General features: G+C 41.7%; 1 protein-coding gene across 1 annotated transcript in view; it reads left to right on the forward strand.

Moving 5' to 3' along the window:
* The window catches only part of LCMT1 (leucine carboxyl methyltransferase 1), a gene marked incomplete at its 5' end in the record, with an annotated part of 56,178 nt that extends 44,741 nt beyond the window's left edge, over positions 1-11,437 (forward strand). Inside the window, 4 exons of the mRNA XM_079719620.1 lie at positions 2,958-3,059; positions 4,473-4,564; positions 8,108-8,205; positions 11,221-11,437. Of these exons, the coding sequence (XP_079575746.1) occupies positions 2,958-3,059; positions 4,473-4,564; positions 8,108-8,205; positions 11,221-11,243 (315 nt within the window). The 3' untranslated portion in view covers positions 11,244-11,437. The remainder of the gene's footprint in view (positions 1-2,957; positions 3,060-4,472; positions 4,565-8,107; positions 8,206-11,220) is intronic.
* Positions 11,438-21,277: the final 9,840 nt, after the last annotated feature.

Here is a 21,277-nt window from a genome sequence, read left to right on the forward strand (position 1 = left end):
TTATATAGTGTGGGGTCATGGGGACTGTGGTGAACTGGGGCACCCATGTTCCATTTCATGGGGTGCCCACTATTCAGTTCCAGCCAACTGTTACCATGTGGAGTGAGCCTGGAGTTGCCTGAGCTCCCAGTTTTTCAAGAAATGTTAGAAATGCAGGATTTTAATGTAAAATTTCCTACTTTCTAAAATCACTGAGCTTGGCCCACGAGCTCCCTGTTTTTCTCCTTTGATCTAGTGCCAAAAGGGGTTATGTTTTAGGGCTTCGGAATAATTCAGATTGGATCTGAATCTTGGCCCTAGCTCTTATTATTGACTGTGTGACCTGAGCAGAATTGCTTGGTGGTTGGGAGTCCATGCTCTGGAGGCAGACTGCCTAGCTTTGTGACCTGGACAAGTTACTTAACCTCTCTGTGTCTGCTTCCTCATCAGAAAAGTGAGGATAATAATATCCCGACTTCATAATTAATAAATGAGTTAATAGGTGCACAAGCATTTACAGCATTGCCTGGCTATTAAGTAAGCTATTATTAAGTTAGCTATTATTTGGATCTCTCTGATCTAGATACCTAGATACCTAGGAAAAGAATACCTACCTCTCAAGTCTAAATAATTCAGATTAAATGGGGCAAGTGCATTCATTAAAAAAAAGAATACCTGCTTCTCTGGATTATTATGGGAATTCATGAGATGTTGAACAGCAGAGGACTAATGATAAGCACTGAATACACTTCAGCTACTTTTATTGTTTATTTTACTTTAGCTTTATTGATTTTATTTTGTTTTTTACCTCATTTTATTTTATTCTTATATTTTATTACAGATAAGGGCAGTACAGGACCTTGCCCAATGTCATGTAGCTATTGGAGAGGTCTAAGGCTAGACCTTGATCTCCTGGCCTCCTGCCCACCCCTCACCCAGTCCAGGTTCCTGTATAGGTGGTTCTTGGTTGGTTGATTTTTCTTCCTTTTCTGTTTAATTGGAGGCATTCCTCAGACTCAGTCTTCTGTCCTAGTGAATGGATATAATGGTAGCTGGCCTCATTGGTCTTTAGTATTGATGTGGATAAATCCTGGTGACCTGTCTTTGCTTTCAGGATACCATACCTGGGGGAAAAGGAATTCCACTTCCCATGTTTCCACACATTTCGGATGTGTACCATTTCATTCACTCTCCTTCATTTTTGTATTCTTTTATTCAACAAACCTTTATTCAACATCACATGAGAGACAGTGGGTTAAGTGAGTTTTGACTAGAGACACTGTCACTTTGGAACAGGCCTGAGAATGTGCCAGTTTTCAATATGTTGACCACAGCTGTCCTTAGATGGGGTTAAACCCTACCCAACACCTTCATTTTGTGAATAATAAACGTTTAACTTAATTCAGTTCTTTCCTAACAAGTACAGAATCATCATCCTCACATTTGTCAATTGCTCACATAACATGTATTATTTTTTAATTAGTGGTTAAATGACAAAACCACATGGATGACGGTTATTTCAGTAATGATAATAATTATTGCACATTCTTCGAATCTGATGACTTATATAGCAGGCGCTATTCTTTGAGTTTCATATATATTAACTTATTTAATCATCACAACAACCCTCAAGGTAGGTACTAGTACTATCCTAGTTTTACAGGTAAGAGGACTATTTTTTTTTTAATATTAGTTTCTGCTTTATAACAAAGTGAATCAGTCATACATATAAGAGGACTATTGAACCAAGGGGTTAGGCATCTTGCTCACAGCTATTAAGTATCAAGCCAGGATTCAAACCTAGGCAATAAAATGAAGGAGTTTGTGCTCACAAATACGCTTGTATCCTGAATGAATAGTGTGCAATCCTATCATTAGTGCCACATAAGCCTTATTCATCCCCCTAAAAAAGAGTAACATTGGGTTTTGTCTTGCAGCGTTGGCGTTGGTGTTGGCTTATGAATCCGGGAATCACTTCATATATTGTTAAAGTGCTGAATTTTTGATACCTTGTATATGACAAAGTAACAGTGTATATTCTATCAATACAATAATGTACATAATATATATATATTTTTTGGCCTCACTGCATGCGGCTTGTGGGATATTAGTTCCCCAACCAGGGATCGAATCCACACCCTTGGCAATGAAAGCACGCCCTCAGCAATGAAAGCACGGACTCTTTCCACGACCACCAGGGAATTCCCATGTACATAATATTTTGTTTTGTGGCAGTTGTGCACATATATAAATTATGTTTTATAAACCAGTTTTTTATTCAAAAAGTAATGCCACATGCAGAATAAAACAAAAAAATCATATAGTTCGATAGGGTAGACAAAGAAAAGTAAGTCTCTTATCTACCCAATACCTCAGCCTCTAATCTGGGAAGCAACCTTGCTGTATTCCAGAATTTTCCTATGCGTATATAAATGTGGAGAGAGTTTCTTTTTTTTTTTTTTCCCCTAAAGGCAGATGGGAGCATACTATACACATTCCTCTGTACCTTACTTTTCAAGAGTTTATCTTAGGAATCATTTCATATCTGTCCGTCTGTTTATCTATCTATCTTCCTTTCCTGTTTTCACAGCTATATAGTATTTCATTATATGAACATGCCAGAATTAATTTAACCCCAAATGATGGGTATTTAAGTTCTTTCCAGATTCTTCCTATCATACATAATGCTGCAGTAAATGTGCTTGCATCTTTGCGTTCACGTGTGCGTCTATCTGTAGGACAGGTTGCTGGCAGTGGAATTGTTGGATCCCAGACTGAGTGTTTGCAGTGGATGGACACTGCCCAATTGCCTTTCGAGGGGCTCTACTGCATCAGCATGGCACTCAGGATTCTGTGATCAGCAGTGGGTATTATCAGCCTTGACTGGTTAGAAATAGGATGTCGTTGTTTTAATCTTGCATATTTAACAAACAAAGAGATCCTTATGGCAATGCCCAGCCTCCTCTGTCCCTTCCCAGGTGAACATGGATGACCGGTTTGGGCAGATCATGATTGAGAACCTGCGGAGACGACAGTGTGACCTGGCGGGAGTGGAGACCTGCAAGTCGTTAGAGTCTCAGGTCAGAGGGCAGAGACCAGGACGTCCTCTTGTACCGTTAGCCAACCGAGAAAGGGCACCCTCCCTTCACAGATAAGAGAATGTGAGAGTCCCTCATGAGTGCCTGCCTCTGGGCAGCTAGGGCTCCACGTGGGCTACTGGTTCATTGTGCTGGGGGGAAATCCAAGCCCTGTCCTGCCATCTTGGTATGGAAGATGCAGATTTACATTTCCGACCCCCTATTATCTTAACTTCTTATTATGCCGTTTTTCAAACATAAGAGTAGAGAGAATAGTTAAAATGAACACCCATATTCCATCAGCCAGTTTCAATAATTTAATAACATTTTGTCATTATCGTTTGATTTATCCCCCTGCCTCCAAATTTTTGCTGGTGGTGTCACTGGAATATTTTAAGGCAAATCCCAGACAGTGTATCATTTTCCCCATAAATACTTCAGTGTGACTCTCCTACCAATAAGGACCTTCTGGGCTTCCCTGGTGGCGCAGTGGTTAAGAACCTGCCTGCCAATGCAGGGGACATGGGTTCAAGCCCTCGTCCGGGAAGATCCCACATGCCGCGGAGCAACTAAGCCCGTGCGCCACAACTACTGAGCCTGTGCTCTAGAGCTCACGAGCCACAACTACTGAGCCCACATGCCACAACTACTGAAGCTCACGCGCCTAGAGCCCGTGCTCCGCAACAAGAGAAGCCACCGCAATGAGAAGCCCGCGCACCGCAACAAAGAGTAGCCTCCACTCGCCGCAACTAGAGAAAGCCCGTGCACAGCAAAAAGAGACCCAAAGCAGCCAAAAATAAAATAAGAAATGAAAAAAAAAATGAGGATCTTCCACCCCCAGGATAGTGATGATACCATTATCACATCTTACAAGTCGACACGAACTCCTTCATAGCACTTAACACCCAATTCATCTCCAGTTTTCCCCAGTCGTCTAAAAAAATGTTCATAGTTGGTGTATTTGAATCAGGATCCAAACATGGTTCCCACTTTGTACTTGACTGATCGGTCCCTTAAATCTCTTGGAACCTGTAATAGTTCCCTCCCCCACCACTCCCCCACCTTTGAAAATATTTTGCTAAAGAGACACTTCCCACCCCTGCCCCCATTTGAATACATTAGTTTTTACATGGCTTGTGTCACATTACCACTGAGGTACTTTAAAAAACTGTTGCTTATAGAAAAGTTTTTTCCTTTATTTCTCTTTAAATATTATACTTTAGTGTGCATTTTCCCCCATTGTAACAATGTGTGTTCAGTATAGAAAATGGGAAAATTAAAAAAAAAAAGATGATAGTGGCCACAGTGGGCTTTTGAAAGAGGAGTCCTCTGAGGGAAATTCTGTGTACGTGAAGAGTGTCTTGGGTCATATGACAGCACGTTGTCCTCTCCCTTTCTCTCCACTGCACATTTTAGAAAGAACGGCTCCTGTCAAGTGGGTGGGAATCGGCATCAGCCATCGACATGATGGAATTGTACAGCAAATTACCGCGTGCCGAAGTGAGCAGGTATGGGATTGGCAAGAGTTTGCTCCGTGGCAGATAACTGTGAACTAAAGGCATCGTTGTCTGTATCCTTTCATGTTAAAAACAAAAACAAAAAAAAATTCAACCCTGAACTAGACTTATTTTGAAACAAGTTAAGCTGCTGCTAATGTAGATTAAACATTGATAGCTCCTTGAGAGTAACTCATTAGCTATTAGCCAAGATAAGGTTTATGCCCAAACAGATTATCTTAGTTGAAATAAGCGGTTACACCTCTGCAGTGGAAATCTTGCACAATCCCTGTGTTTTGGAGAAGCAGGAAAATGACGTTGCCCAAGGGCTCCTAAGGGGGGAAAAGTCTGCTTATGGATTTTTAAGTGGACTTTTCGTCTCATTATAAAAGAAATACATGCTCGTTCTAATAAAACAGTTTTTGAGCAGTGTAAAGTGCATGAAGTATAGAGCAGTTGTGAGCTCTGTAGCACCCTCCAGAGACAGCTGGGGTGTATTCTTTTTCTATGTGTATATAAAGATAAATATTTATCAATATATAGATTTATATTTTTTGAATCAGTAGATTGATATTACATGTATTGGTCTGTAAACCACCATCCTTTCAAAAGCTTAACAATAGATTGTATTTATCTCTACATGTCAAGATGTTCAGGGTTACCACATCCTGTTTAGTGGTACCTGTTATTTATGTGTGGATACATGTTAATAACAGTTTCTAAAATTGAGGTGTAGTTGACAGACAACATTAGTTTCAGGTACACAACATAATGATTCGATGTTTGTATATATTGTGAAATGATAACAATAAATCCAGTTACATCGGTCACTGCACATACAGGATTTTTTTTTTTTTTTTAAGGAGAACCACTTTATTTTGAGTAGTAAACAAAACTCCGTTTAGAACATAATAAGCCTTCCATCAATTTCTTCACAGTTAGTCCAAAGAATAAAAGATCTTCTAAAGAAGATCTTTAAAGGAGATGTAGTAGCTGAATTTGTGGGCATTTTTGGTGCATATTTTTTGTTTAAAAAGGTGAACACAAGCCAAGATTTCAGGCAAATGATGAGCAAGAAGTTTCCACTGGTTCTATAGTGCGGGCCATCACATCTGAAGCAAGGCCCTGGAGCAACACCCCACCGTGTGCAGCAAATGGCAGGCAGGACATGGCAGCAATCTTCACTACTTTTCCAGAATTTTTTTTTCTTGTGATGAGAACTTTTGAGAGTTACTCTTAACAACTTTCAAATATGCAACACAGCATTATCGACTATAATAACCATGCTGTACATTACTTCCCTGTGACTTACGTATTTCACAGCTGGAAGTTTGTTCCTTTTGACCCCCTTCACATATTTTGCCTGCCTGCCCTCCCACCGCCCACCTCTGGCACCTACCAATTGTTTTGTTTGTTTGTTTGTTTTCCTTTAGATTCCACATGAAGAGAGACCCTACAATATTTGTCTTTCTCTGACTTATTTCCTTTAGCATAACGTCCTCTGGGTCCATCCATGTTGTCACATGTGGCAAGATTTCATTCTTTTTTATGGCTGAATAATACTCCATTGTAAATGTCAGTATATATACCACATTTTCTTTATCCATTCATCCATCAATGGACACTTAGGTTGTTTCCTTGATAATAATAATTTTAAAGTAATTAAAAAGTAATGTCTATAGCTGGGCATTTAGTTATGTTGCAGACAGCAGCCTTTGTCCTAACAGAGGTGGATAAAGAGGCGGGACAGGCTTCGGTCTGTCCACCCCAGGCCGACCAGCCCTCCCAGCTCTGCAGATGCCTCATAGTTTGTGTCTACATTTGTCGAGGGCTTTTGCCAGATACTCTGTATAAAAAGAAACCAGAGGCAGGCCTGTTGATTTAACAGATGCCTACTGTGCATCATGCCTGCCTTTGTGGAGTTCACCTTCTAGGGAACAGCTTCACAGTCTAGTGTGTCCTGATAGTTGAACTTGGTCATGACGGTGATGGAGCCTTGATCGTGATGCTGGTTTCTTCTCATACTAGGAAGCCTGCCTTGAGGTCCTCTGCTAAGATTAGTTGGGAAGCCACCAGAGTACTCCTTGGATAGTCATTCTTCAGATGTGACTCTTTGGCCTGCACACCAGGGCGGAAGCTAAACACAAATACAGAAACATGCACAAGTGTGTACATCTATACACTTTCATGCACACGCATATGCACACAAACACAGATGCACACAGCCTGGACGAATGGCAATACCAGCATGTTAACAGTGGCTGTAAATAGTGGAATATGGATCACCTTTTATTTTCCTTCTTTACTCTTTTTGGAAATGCCTGCGTTGTCCCCACCACCCCAGTGTGTGCATATCTCAACAGAAAACATATTAAAGAGCTGTTTTCATATGTTTCTCTGTGTGTGTATATATTTAAAAGTTTACATTTAAAATGATTTTTGGAAAAAGGTCATATAAGCACATGATGGGGAAAAAAGTAACCAGAAAAAAGTAGTACAGTGAAAACAAAACAAAACACCCTCACCTCACCCTCACTACTATCAGCTACCTTCTGTTTCAAGAGACAACCACCATTACCAGTTTCTTCTGCAGTTTCCAAAATTAGTCCATGCATGTATAACCATATATATCCCCCACTTTTTCTTTACATAGATCGTAATATACTAGGTACATTACCTCCTAAACAACTTGCTTTTTAAATTCCATGATAGGTCTTAGAGGCTGTTCCATGTCAATTCATATAAACCTACCCTATATGGCTGCACAGTATCCTATTGTATGAATGTGTTTAATCTATTCAACCCACCTCTTCTACTTTAAAGTTTGTTTTTTGTTTTGTCTTCTTGCTGTTACTACATTGCAGCTGTGATGCTGCAGTGAGATTTCTTGAACACCTATAGGGTAAATTCTTAAAGCAGAATTGCAGAATGAAAGGACGTACATTTTAAACATTGATGGAGGTGGTCAAATTGCCCTCCAGAGAGGTTATACTATTTTGTCATCCTGCTAGTAATGCAGGAGAGCACCTCTTTCCCATGTCTTTGGTAAAATGTATATCAACCTTTTGAAATTATTTATTTATTTATTTATTTATTTTTAAGGATGTATCAGCCTTTTTTATCTTTGTCAACTGTTAGCTGAAAACATTTCATGTGTTTTAATTTACATTTCTTTTCACATAAATGAGGTTGAAAAGCTCTTGTTTTTCCTTGCCAGTGAACTGGTCTTTTACCCATCTTTTAAATAAGTTTTAAAAGATGTTCTTATTGAAGTGTAACAGCTCTTTATATAACAACGAAATCTACCCCTTGTCATTTGTATTGCAGACATTTTTTTCTAGTTTGTCATTTGTCACTTTTGACTTTGCTTATGGGATTTTTTCTTCTTTTCAATAAAAATAAGTTAAAATGGGCCCACACCATGCATACTATTCTGTAGCCTGCTTCTTTTCACATAGTATATCCTGAACACCTTTCCATGACTATAAGCATGGGTCATGACCTTCATTTTTGATTGGATACATTTATACTGTTGTCTCTTCATTCTCTCCACAGAATAGAGTCCCTTGAATTCCTGGATGAAATGGAGCTTCTCGAACAACTGATGCAGCATTACTGCCTTTGCTGGGCCACCAAAGGAGGAAGTGAACTGGGTAAGTGACTTCACTTGTATTGATGTAACCTAGAAAGGGGGAATTTTTTTGTCTCCAGAGAACATAAGACTTGACGGGAATTTTCGACCCAGGAAGAACTAGGGGATGTATATATATACGTGGATCCGATCCATGAACATAGCCAGAGAATCAGCTGTTATATCCTCCGTGTTTTTGTAGCACAAAACCCAGGAGAACTGTTTAAATAAACCACATGTATGAAAACAAACCAACAGCCCTTTAGAAGACTGGAATTTTCTCAGCTGGATGGTAAGAGACCTTGAGTCTTGTAATCATCTTAATAAAAGGACCCAATGATTGTGTTTTTTTTTTTTTTTTTTTTTTTTTGCGGTATGTGGGCCTCTCACTGTTGTGGCCTCTCCCGTTGCGGAGCACAGGCTCCGGACGCGCAGGCTCAACGGCCATGGCTCACGGGCCCAGCCGCTCCGCAGCACGCGGGATCCTCCCAGACCGGGGCACGAACCCGTGTCCCCTGCATCGGCAGGCGGACTCTCAACCACTGCGCCACCAGGGAAGCCCAATGATTGTGTTTTTAATCAACTTGTAACCAGGTTTACTAGATGTTAAACACACAGATCATTATATCTCTCTAACACCCCTGCAGCTGTGGGTTGAATTTCTCTCTTCTCTTATATTTAAGATGAATTTCCCCGGCCTGGAAGAGTAGGGCCATAGGGACAGAGCATGGAGCCGTGTCTCAGTGTTTCTTGTTGCCTTGATCTTGATCGAGTTCCTCCTTTACAGCTGCCCCTTGTTGACCTTGCTTCCCCTGGGGGAATAGCCCTTGGGCGGCTCTCCAGCCAGTGGAGACCATTTTAGATCTCGGTCCTGGCCTTTAATGTCATAGGTGCCCTTAAGCTTCCTATGATGTGTCTGACACATGGCTTTAGGCAGGTAGTCCATACAAAACAAAGAACTTGGCAGAGTCAAGGACTGTCTCCTGTGTGAAAATTCCAGGTTGTTAGTCATCCCGCTTGGGCTTATCTTTCCGCTAGTTTATAAATTTACCCAGCTGGGCAGTTCAGTCCACAAAATCCATTTAAATTATTTTTTATTTAAAAAATCATTTATTAGTGTGTTTTTGTACTGCTGTCCTCCCGCACTTTTAAAAACAGTGTAATTTTTAGTAGGGACTGTGGAAACTTCTAAAAAAGTATGGCAAAGAAAAAACAATCACCCTTACGCCCTCCCTCAGAGATAACCTCTGGCAGCTTTTCACTTCCATTCTTTTTCTAGCTGTTGTTTTGTTTTTAGCAGAGTTGAATTTATCTATTTATGTAACCTTGATTCCTGATCTTTTTAACTTAATATTGTAAGCATTTCCCCTTGCATTTTAATGGCTTTATAAATATTCTGTCATGAGGCTATGTCTGAATTTACTTAACTTTCTCACACTTTAAAAAATATAGGTGGTTTGTAATAGCATAGAGTTAATTGTAGTTTCTGTAAAGTAGCAATGTATTGAGCATTTTTATATAAGGGGCTTCTTTTCCCCACTTTGCGCCTGGCTGCTCTGTTGTATCAGTACAGTAAGTCCCTTACATACAGACCTTCAAGGTGCGAACTTTCAAAGATGCAAACTTGCGTTCCATCAGCGTCAGGCGTGAGTGAAATTACAGCTTGCCCTCCGTCTCTTATTGCTGACAATCCTTCATTTCTGCCATCTCCCACCTCCTCTCCCTCCTCCAGTCAGTAACTCTTCTTGCCTGTTCACTCGATGCCAGCCCCTGTATGCCAGCTGTTGTACCGTACTACTGTACTTTTCAAGGTACTGTACTGTAAGATTAAAAATGTTTTCTTCATTTTTTATGTATTATTTGTGTGAAAAGTATTACAAACCTGTAGCACAGTACTATATAGCCGATTGTGTTAGTTGGGTACCTAGGCTAACTTTGTTGGACTTAACAAACAAATTGGACTTAACGAATGTGCTCTCGGAATGGAACTTGTTCGTATGTAGGGGACTTACTGTACTTCTGCGTGTGTGGGGAAGAAAGAACTGTGTTTGCTTGAAGTTCAGCATTTAAAAGGCCAAGTTCCTAAAGAATAGGCTCTGGTACACAACCTAGACAGATTCATACTAAAACAACCCTGCAACCAAGACTGTAGAAGATCAGGATGATTCTCCAATAATATAATTGCCTGCTAGAACAAAACTCAACACTCTTCAGAGGAAGATACTAGAATTCAGAGTCTCCTCAACTTATTATCTGCCATGTCAGTATACGATAAAAAAAGTTACTAGACATGTGAAGAAATAAATTTCCTACACTAGTCTTTTTTATTACTGAATTTGACTCAAATAGAAAAGGGTGAACAAAATTGCTAAGGCTAGTCACTGGCCCTTTGGCTTCTTTCTCACCAAAAACAGGCCAATATTAATTTTTAAATGTTTAAGGTAAAAAGCAGAAGACTCAAGAATGAACTCCTTGGGGCTTCCCTGGTGGCGCAGTGGTTGAGAGTCCGCCTGCCGAAGCAGGGGACACGGGTTTGTGCCCCGGTCTGGGAGGATCCCATGTGCCGTGGAGCGGCTGGGCCCGTGAACCATGGCCGCTGAGCCTGTGCGTCCGGAGCCTGTGCTCCACAACGGGAGAGGCCACAACAGTGAGAGGCCTGCATACCGCCAAAAAAAAAAAAAGAATGATCTCCTTAAACAAGTTGTTCGAATGAGAAGTATTATTCAGAAAAAAAAAAGTTCAGCGTTTAAAGGATACACTTTCAGGTTTACTGCAGAGAGCCCTTAAACTCTTATAACATTTCTCAATCCCTTCAAAACCACCCATAAACACAGTCTCGTCCAACCTCCTGTTGCCTTGTGAAGTCTCATCTTACACAACCAGGAGGCCGGGGCTGCGGTGATCACACATGTGGCTGGTGCCCCAGAGCTGGTCACTGTGGGCCTGGGATCCGGGAGTCACATTCTCCCACCTCTGGCTGTTTTCTCTGCCCCAATCCGTGAGAGTCTCTTCACAGCTTCTGTGTGTTTCCTCCCAGGCTTGAAGGAAATAACTTACTGATCTGTTCAAGACTCGTGCTGAGCCAGAGCTGAAGCCACTGACCTTTCCGGAGTTGAGTCTCCGAGTTTCCTGAGTGATGGTTAGGCCTCGGCTACCAGTCTCCCCGCTCGCCGAGAGACCTCACTGACCGAGGTGCTTGTACCAGTTCCTGTTCCTGTCGGCTTTTACCGTTTAAATAAATCTCAGTTGCCATTGCCAGTGTGTTGGTCCTCTGCTGTTTGTCCTTTGCTCCCCTGGGTGGGCTGCGGTTCACCTCTGTGTCAGCTGGAACCAGGGGTCCTAACCCGACCTTGACCTTGGCTCACTCCCTGTGAGTCAGACTCAGCTCATGCCCTTGCGTCCGTTGTGGGATTTACTCCTGTGTGCTCCTGTTTGCAGCACCCGACATTGGACTTGGCACTTTGACCAGATGTTGGAGCTCGTCTCTGCTCCTGTTTTTGCCCTTTCCTGCTTAAATCCGCCTTCACCTTGGTCACTGTGGCAGGATGAATGATGAGCCCCTGAGCCCTCCAACTGTGAATATGTTACCTTATGTGGCAAAAGGGGCTTTGAAGATGTGATCAAGGATCTTGAGATGGGAGATTACCCAGGAGCCTCCAAGTGGGCCAGATGTCCTCACAAGATTCCTTCCTTATAAGGGAAGGCAGGAGGGTCAGGGTCGGAGGAGAAGGAGGCATGTGACGCCAGAAGCAGAGACTGGAGTGATGCGCTTTGAATGTGGGGGAAGGGGTGGAAGTGGAGGAATACAGGTGGCCACCGGATGCTGAAAAGGGCAAGAGAACATCTCAGAGCATCCAAAAGGAGCCAGCCTTGCTGACACTTCGACTTTAGCCCAGTGAAGCTGGTTTCAGATTTCTGACCTCCAGAACAGTAAGAGAATAAATTTGTGTTGTTGTAAGCCGCTAAGTTTGTGGTCACTTGTTACAGCAGCAGTAGGAAACTAATACAGTTATGATACAGATTAAAAGGGGCCCTGGAGACCTGGCCTCCAATTCAAAGACATAAGGCCTGTCCACACCTAATGAAATTTTTGGTTATGTGACTGGGGCTGTGAACCTGAGCCTGTGTGTGCAGAACGGCAGTGAGGCAGCCCGCCAGCCCTCTCCCATCCGAGAGAGATCATGGCCCCTTACTAGAGACTTGCAGAGTCTCTAGATCAGCTTTCCCTACAGTGTGGCCTGTCCCCCGTTACACAGCAGCACGCCTGTTGACAGGGGTCCGGGTGGTGACACAGCGTGAAATGACATTGAATCACCCAGTGAGAAAGTTACTGCCTTTTCAGTAAGGTCTTAAGGACCTTTCAGATCTTAAGAAGTCCAAGGAGAAGATCTCAGGCTGGTGCTGGTGTGTCTTTAACACTAATGCCATATTTACTAATCCATTGTTTTTGAAACCGTGTACTAGGCCATTAATGGATGGTGACTCCATGTAGGGAATCAAGTCCCTTATTTTAAAAAGATATGGACTAGAACGGAAAATGTCATAGCACGTTGTCAGATACGGACTAGAACGGAGAATGTCATAGCACATCGTCCGTAGTAAGGGTGAGTACTTTTTTTGTAACTTGTTTCATTTTTATGTGTGTATACACTACCATGTTAGCACTGTTTCTAATGTTTTGGTTTGGGTTTTGTTTTTTAATTGAAGCGTAGTTGGTTTACAATGTTGTGTTAATTTCTGCTGTACAGCAAAGTGATTCAGTTATACATATGTATACATTCTTTTTTATATTCTTTTCCATTATGGTTTGTTACAGGATACTGAATGTAGTTTCCTGTGCTGTCCAGTAGGATCTTCTTGTTTGTGCATTCTGTATATAATAGTTTGCATCTGCCAATCCCTACATCCCAATACTTCCCTCCCCCAGCCCCCCTTCCCCCTTAGCATTGGTTTTGGTTTTGATCACAGGTGGAGGTCAGAGTGTTATAGCATTTCTCCAACTGAGGGAGCAATAGCATTTGGCTAGAATTTTAAAAACTTTGCTTGGCTTCAATTATATTTCTGTTTTTCCTTGCATTTAGTTTTATGGAGTACGTTCTGTTCAAGGCTAATGATACGCCATTACTACTGATGGTTGTGTTATAAAATATCCCTTAAAGTACCTGTCAATTTCATTTTAAAAGCGAGCCCATTTAAAGACCATTACTAAGAAAATAATGGTAGAGCTACTGTACGGACATGCAGAAATCAGGGAGGTGATGTATTTGGAAATACTGAAGTTGAGAAGCACCACGTGACGGAATGGTTATCTTATAACATTATAGAAACCTTACAGTTTCTCACGGGAGTGTAGGGGGTGTCAGGGGCAGAGGATCTCACCAAGGGTTAGCTTTCATGCCCTCCCTCTCCCATACCTCCCACGACTGAGACATGCATTCCAAAGTGTGGTTTTGGCTTTTCGAATTGGGACTTGGAACTCATTTCCCCCAGGAGTGACTGCCTCTCACTGCCTCTCCTGTTCTCCCACGCACTCATCTAAAACCTCTGGTAATCCTTTCTACACACACTGCTGAACTGAACCTGCCCTTGGGAAGGACATCAGTGACGTTGAAACCATCACACCCAGTGACCCTTTCTCCGTCCTTGGCTGTCTCAACTTCTCAGTAGCATCTGACATGGGCAACCATCTCTCTCCTTGGAACGTCCTCACTGCCAATAAATGATGGAACTGGATTTGAAACCAGGCAGGTTGGCTCTAGGACTTGTGCTCTTGACTACTACATTATATATATCCCTTCTCCCCTTGCCCCAGACAGCATATAAACATTCCCCACCATCACCATTCCTTCAGGGTGTGGTTGCCCTGATGCCTCATTTCATTATTTCTGATAAATTTCACAATTTTTTACATTGGCTTATTTCCTGTTTGGGGACTGTGCCAGGTGCCATTGATGAAAAGTGATCCTTTTCTCCAAAAATCTTAGTGAGGCTTTTGAATATTTAGTAGAAGAAATGGTGTTGTTAAAAACAAAACAAAACAAAAAAAAACCTATGTTTTCCTCTAAGAGTTTTATAGTGTCTGGCCTTACATGTAGGCATTTAATCCATTTTGAGTTTATTTTTGTGTATGGTGTTAGGGAGTGTTCTAATTTCATTCTTTTACATGAAGCTGTCCAGTTTTCCCAGCACCATTTATTGAAGAGGCTGTCTTTTCTCCACTGTATAGTCTTGCCTCCTTTATCAAAGATAAGGTGACCATATGTGCGTGGGTTTATCTCTGGGCTTTCTATCCTGTTCCATTGATCTATGTTTCTGTTTTTGTGCCAGTACCATACTGTCTTGATTACTGTAGCTTTGTAGTATAGAAAAATGGAATACTACACAGCAACCAGAAGAAATTAAGTTCAGACATGCAGCAAGATAGATGAATCAAAAACAAGTACACTGAGTGAAAGAAGCCAGATAAAAAAGAACACATGCTGTTTGATTCTATTTCTGTTTTTTAAATTTTTAATTTTTTGCACAATTTTTAAAGGTCACACTCCATTTACAGTTATTGCAAAATATTTCCTATATTCCCCGTGTTGTACTATACATCCTTGTAGCCTATCTCACATCTGATAGTTTGTACCTCCCACTCCCCAACCCTATATTGCTCCTCTCCCCCCTCCCCACTGGTAATCACTAGTTTGTTCTCTATATATTTGATTCTATTTCTATAAAATTCTAGAAAATTCCAACTAATTTATAGTGGCAGATTAGTGATTGCCTGAGAACAGGAACAGGGTCATGAGGAAAACTGGGGGATGATACACATGTTCACTGTCTTGATTGTGGAGCTGGTTTCATGGGTGTATACGCACGTCAAAGCATCAGTGGTATACTTGACCGGTAATTTATTGTCTATAAGTTGTACCTCAATAGAGCTGTTTTAGAAATAATTTTTAAAAACCCAAATGAGGGGCTTCCCTGGTGGCACAGTGGTTGAGAGTCCGCCTGCTGATGTGGCGGACACGGGTTCGTGCCCTGGTCCGGGAGGATCCCACATGCCGGGGAGCAGCTAGGCCTGTGAGCCACGGCTGCTGAGCCTGTGCGTCCGGAGCCTGTGCTCCGCAACGGGAGAGACCACAACAGTGAGAGGCCCGCGTACCGCAAAAAAAAAAAAAAAAAAAAAAAAAAAAACCCAAATGAGTCTCACAAAAGATATTTCTGATTTCTTTTTTTAGCTACTTTACCTCTTATAGAGATATTTTTTCTGTAAAAGCATAAGCTCTGGAGTTAGCAAACCAGTTCTGACCCTAATTACCTCTGACCTTTGGTGAGTCGCTAGATCTTTGAACTTCAGTTTCCTTATCTGAGAAATGGGAACAACACCCACCTCACAGGACTGTCATGAGGAGCCAGCAGGGTGATGTTTGTTAAAATGCTCAGTACAAGCCCTGGGATAGGGCTTGCTGACTGTTAACTTGTATTGTTATTGATGACAATTCAACTATTGGAGTGAAAAACAGCAGAGTGAAAGCTTCTGATTTTTAAAGGCAATTTCTAAATTAGCACATTTTAATATTTTATGGGGATAAAATGTTACAGGCGACAAAGTAGAGGTTGCATTCAGTGTTCTCTTCTTAGGTACCATTGGTTCACCTACAGATTTTCTCTTGGTTATATCCAGAAGGTAACTTCCTAAAATAGATTGGGTGTATTTTTAACTTTTTATTGAAGTACAATGTACACACAGAAAAGTACACACATCATTATCGGCTTGATGAATTTTCACAAAGTGAACTCACCCTGTGGCCAGCATCCAGATCAAGAAATAGAAAGTGATAGATTCCCGAAGTCTCCATGTGCCCTGTCCGAGTCACTACCTCCCAAAGCTAACAGCACAGTCAGCTTTGCTTATTTTCGAACTTTCTGTTCCACTGTATGCGCTCTTTTGCGACTGGCTTCTTTCACTTTGTTTGTGAGATTCATCCAATTGCAAGCCAGTCCCCGTGATTCACATTTTCATGATACTTTCTCTCTTACACCGTTTAAAAACATTAGCATATCTTTGTTGAGACTTGAAGGATGAGAAAGTTTTTGTCAGAATTAGGGAGCAGTTTGGGTAAAAGAAACAGACTGTCCAAAGGCTTGATGCTGAGTAGAACAATGGGATGTTCAGGATACTGAAAACAGACATTCATTCTGGGGTAGGTGTTTTCATAATTACGACCATTCAGATAGTTCTCAGCTTTTTCTACCAATAAACGATAATGAAATCAATGTCCCTGTACATATACTCTTACCAATTGGAGTTTTTATTTCTATAGGATCGATTTTTCAAACATAAGGCTCGCTGGGTCTAGGGGTAGGTGAATTTACAGATTTAATAAATATTGCAAGATTGTGTTACAAAATATTGTAGTAACGCACACTCCCCCCAAAAATGCATGGGTTTGCCTATTTTCTCCCTTTTTGTCGGTACTGGATGTTAATCACGTTTTAAAATTTTCTGTTCTGTTGCTTTCCTTTGAATTTTTTTCTGGCTATTATCTTTTCATGTTTGCTGACCTTTTAGATTTCCTCTTCTGTAGAGCTATTTAATTGTAATAAGTATTACTATACAAATAGTAGAGAAAATGATAGAACCAAAAAATAAAGTCAACAACATGAGAACATTCTGATTATCATATGAAATATGCTCACAGTGACAAGCTCTTCAGTAAATAGTAGACATTATTACTACCATTTTAACTGTTGTTCCAAACATGCAGATGGTGAGCAAATGAACCCTTACTGATGAGACTTAGTGGACTGCTCCTTCAGTCCAATGACTTTTTGGCTGTAATAAGTTCTGATGTAGCCAGCATGTCTGATGTCTGGTTACCAGTGACTCCAAAGACATCAGCATTTGAACTGGACACTGCAGGGGAGAAAATAGGATGCTGGTGGCTTCTACAAGGAAGGAAGGAAGGTGCTCAGGTTCAAACTAAACCTGTGATCTGAGCAGTGAGAAAGGTGAAAACTAGACTGATTTCCAACAACAAACTTGCCCTGAGCTCCAAGTGAGTGATCATACATTGAAAACAATGGCAGAGCTATTTAGATAGAAATAAAGCCACAGTTTCAGAAGACAGTGAGGGGTTCTGAGACAGGCTGGGACCTGGGATCCTTTTCTGCAGTGCTTGAACCTGGACAAATGTCTCCTGGAGCAACAAAATACAAAGAAACTATACGGGACTAAAAATAACTTGAGTATGTGCAGTTGGGGCAAATTATGAACAGCAAGATATAAAAAGACCAAAATCCAACTGCCACTTCTGAGGTGCTGGGAGCAAAAGCGGGGTCCTGAGCATGATCCTGCACACAGCACCACCAAGGGGGTGGGCAGACCACCTAAGCTACCCCTCTGGCCCGACCCACCAGTGCGCCCTTACATTCACCCTATTTATGGAACCAGCTCGCTGCATCGCCCTCCCCCGCTCCCGCCTCAGGGAGCGAGCAAGGGAACCTGTTACTTGTTTTCACTCCCTCCTGCTGCAGCAGGAGTCCCAGTAAAGTCTTGCCTGAATTCCTTGTCTGGCCTCTTATCAATTTCTATTGATTAAAGAATCCAAGAACCCGGGTCAGTAACAGTTCTGCTTTAAGTTTCTGTGACTGTCCACAGCGCACAAATCTCAGGATCAGCCTGAATTATCAAGCATCTGCATTACTACAAATAGTGACTTGTTTTAAGAAGAAATTATTAGACCGAAAGCCCAGTATCTTTGGTATATTGGGAGGGAGCTTATCAGCCATAAATGTTCTCTGCTGCAAAGGATAGAAAATTCAACCCCCAGTGCCTGAAAGAGAAGGACATGTATTATTTGTTTCAGAGGCTCCCAAACTTTCTTGGTTCATGGTGTTCCTTGGACAAAAGGAATACCTAATAGTTGTATTTATTAGTTAGGCCCAAAAAAACACTTAGTATTTATGGCCTAACTACTTAGTGGCCATTTAAGAAAATACACATACATTGAAATGAAAAAATATCTTATTTCTGTTTATTTCATTCTTAAATAACTATAATTAAATAACTCAATTTAATTGCATTCTTAATAGCTTTCATTTTTAAATACTACAGTTGCTTACCATGGGATATGTATACCTTTGGGGCACTGCACAGGTTCTCAGGACTTGGAGTCAGATTGGACACTGCCACTCTTACTTCCTTTTCCTGATTTTCATGCAGCACTTGTTTTTCTTAATTATTATTATTAATATGGCAACACCCATAAAACCAGGTTTGCAAAGATATGATGTAATTGAAAGGAATGTAGGGCCATCTAATAGAAAACTGTGAACTACCTTGAGCTAGTAATTCACACCCTGTCTGACAGATATTGAGCATCAATTTATTTCCCTTGAAAATTTAAAATATCCCACAGCCACTTTATGAATTCACTCTCTCTGGGGTGCTCTCTGGGAAGTGCACGTTTATTTAACAAGAAGTCTGGAGTAGCTGGTCTTGGGGTTGTCTGGGGCCTTGGTGGTGTCATCAAGGATCCACACTTCTGGCCAGTTACACCTCATGATCTCAAGGTGGCTGCCATGGCACCAACATCACATTTTTTCCACAACAGCATCAAAGAACAACCTTGATGAAGCAAAGATAGATGCGTTGAGGCCCCAAAGTAGGGCAGGGCAACAGCAATGGGAATGGCCCAGCTAAACATGACAAATATCTGGTCAGCAAATGTCACAGCCATGGCATTACTGCCAAGGATGTCCGAAATGCTCAGAACTGTGTAATAGGCCTCATTGGTCAGGATGTAGATGAGTGTCATAATTGGCATAGAAATCCCAATGGCCAGGGGCAAATTTCTTTCTGGGTTTTTTATTTCTTCTGTTACAAAATTAAGGGTGTCCCAACTTGAGTACGAGAAAGGGCAGAGTACTCTGCAAGTGCTCAGAATGTCCCTGGCACAATTTAACAAGGCCCTTGACAATGATGGCAATGAGTGCCAGGACCATGACATAAGTGAACATGTCCTGCACACGTGTGCAGCCATCAATATGAGAAAGGAGGGTAGAGTGGTTTGTCAGGATAAGATGCAACCTGCTTTTATACTCCATTTGGACCTGGTGGTGGATGGCAGACAGGTGCCGACAGATGCAGAGATGTCTTAAAATGTTTCTATGCAAACAGAGTTAAAAATTAGAGGCTTTGGCCATGTCAACCAGACCTGGGATTGGAAGGCTGAAAAGTTTTCCAGTCAAACAATTTCTTAGGAAGACATCATTTCCCTAGTGTACTAGTTATCCTGGTGGTTTGGGAGACCAGTGCATTGCATATGGAGACATCAGGCCACACAAAAATCTCACGTTGTGGAAATACATTGTTTTGCTTGAATGACATTCAGATTTTCTCAGGAGAACCACTGGTTTTGGAGCTACTGAGTCCAATCCTGGCTCTCGTGGGGGAGGGGCATGCAGCAAGGACTGACAGCTAGTTGGCCCAGAAGTCGGGGAGGACAAATATCTGGATCTGAGATTTGAGTGAGCAGTAGAAGTTGGCCAAGAGGGCAAAAGAGAAGGTCAAGCAGAGGGGATGGCATGGGCAGGGAGAGGGTGAGGGTACAGGGCTCACCTGACAAATCCTTTATGGTGTTTCATGTGGCAGGAGTTGAGTCCAGGGTAGACCTGTGTGGCTGCTATGGGAGTTGAGTTTGGCACTGACTGCCACAGAAGGTGCTAGAAAGCTTGAAGTCAGGGAAGGATGGGATTAGATTGACAGGCTGGGGAACAACAGCAACCACCATGTGGTGTGGTAGAAATTTCTGGGCGATCACAAAATGCCTTTCTTTTTCCTTCTGGTCACACCACTAGACTGTTTCCCAGACTCTTCTGTAGCCAGGTGAAGCCATGTGATTGAGTTCTAGTCAATCAAATATGGAAGGAAGTGGTATTTGCCATTTCTAGGCCTACCCCACAAACCACCCCTTGCACAGTCCTCCACATTCTCTTCCCCCATTGGCTGGCTGGTGCAGATGATCTGAGGACCTAGATGGTGGATCTCCAAGATGGAAGTAGCCTGGCTCCCTGAGTCACCATGTGATGAAGGGCCTGCTCTGGACTATTCTGTTAACAAGGAATCAATTTTTACTATGTTAAGCCACTGAAGTGTTGGGGTTACTTGTTACGCACCTACTCTGACTAATGAGAACCATAATAAGAGCTACTAGTTGTTGGGCACCTGCTCTGAATTGAGCAGTGTACTAAGGGCATTGTCTCATTTAATCTATACACCAATTCTATGGGGATGGGTACCACCATTAGCCCACTTTTACAGACAAGGAAACCGAGGCTAAGAGGGAACTTAGGGGGCACAGGTGGAGAAGCTTGATCTCCAAACCTGGACCCAAGTGCCAAACTGTGCCCTGCTGGTAGCCAGTTTTAAAGGAATGGATTGAAATTGGGTGCGGCATCAGACATAGAGAACAGACTTGTGGTTGCCAAGGGGGTGGGTGGGGAAGGGATGGACTGGGAATTTGGGTTAATGGATGCAAAATATTTTATATAGAATGGATAAACAACTAGGTCCTACTGTTTAGCACAGGGAACTATATTCAATATCCTGTTATAAACCATAATGGAAAAGAATATGAAAAAGAATGTATATCTATGTATAACTGAATCACTTTGCTTTACAGCAGAAATTAACACAACATTGTAAGTCAATTATACTTCAATTAAAGGAAAAAAAAGAAATTGATTGAAGCAAGAAGACCAGATGACCTTTTGTGACTTAGCCCACGATCACAAAAGCTGTGTGATCCTGGGAAACTTAACCTTCCGGAATTTCCACTTCCTCATCTGTAAAGTGGCTGTAATAATAGTACCTACCTCATGGGGTTGTTGGGAAGTTTAAATGAGATAATACATATAAGGTACTTAGACCAGCGCCTGGCATGTAGAAAGTGCTCAGTAAATATTAGTTCACATAAATACATATTCTAAATCAGCAGGCACTGGTATTGTGCTTATCATGTGTCTGACTCTGTCATAAACACTTTATGATCTTAACTTATTTAAGCCACACAACCCGATGTCATTGGTACCACCACTATCAT

Source organism: Hyperoodon ampullatus (assembly GCF_949752795.1).
Source record: "Hyperoodon ampullatus genome assembly, chromosome: 14".
Classification (NCBI taxonomy): domain Eukaryota; kingdom Metazoa; phylum Chordata; class Mammalia; order Artiodactyla; family Ziphiidae; genus Hyperoodon; species Hyperoodon ampullatus.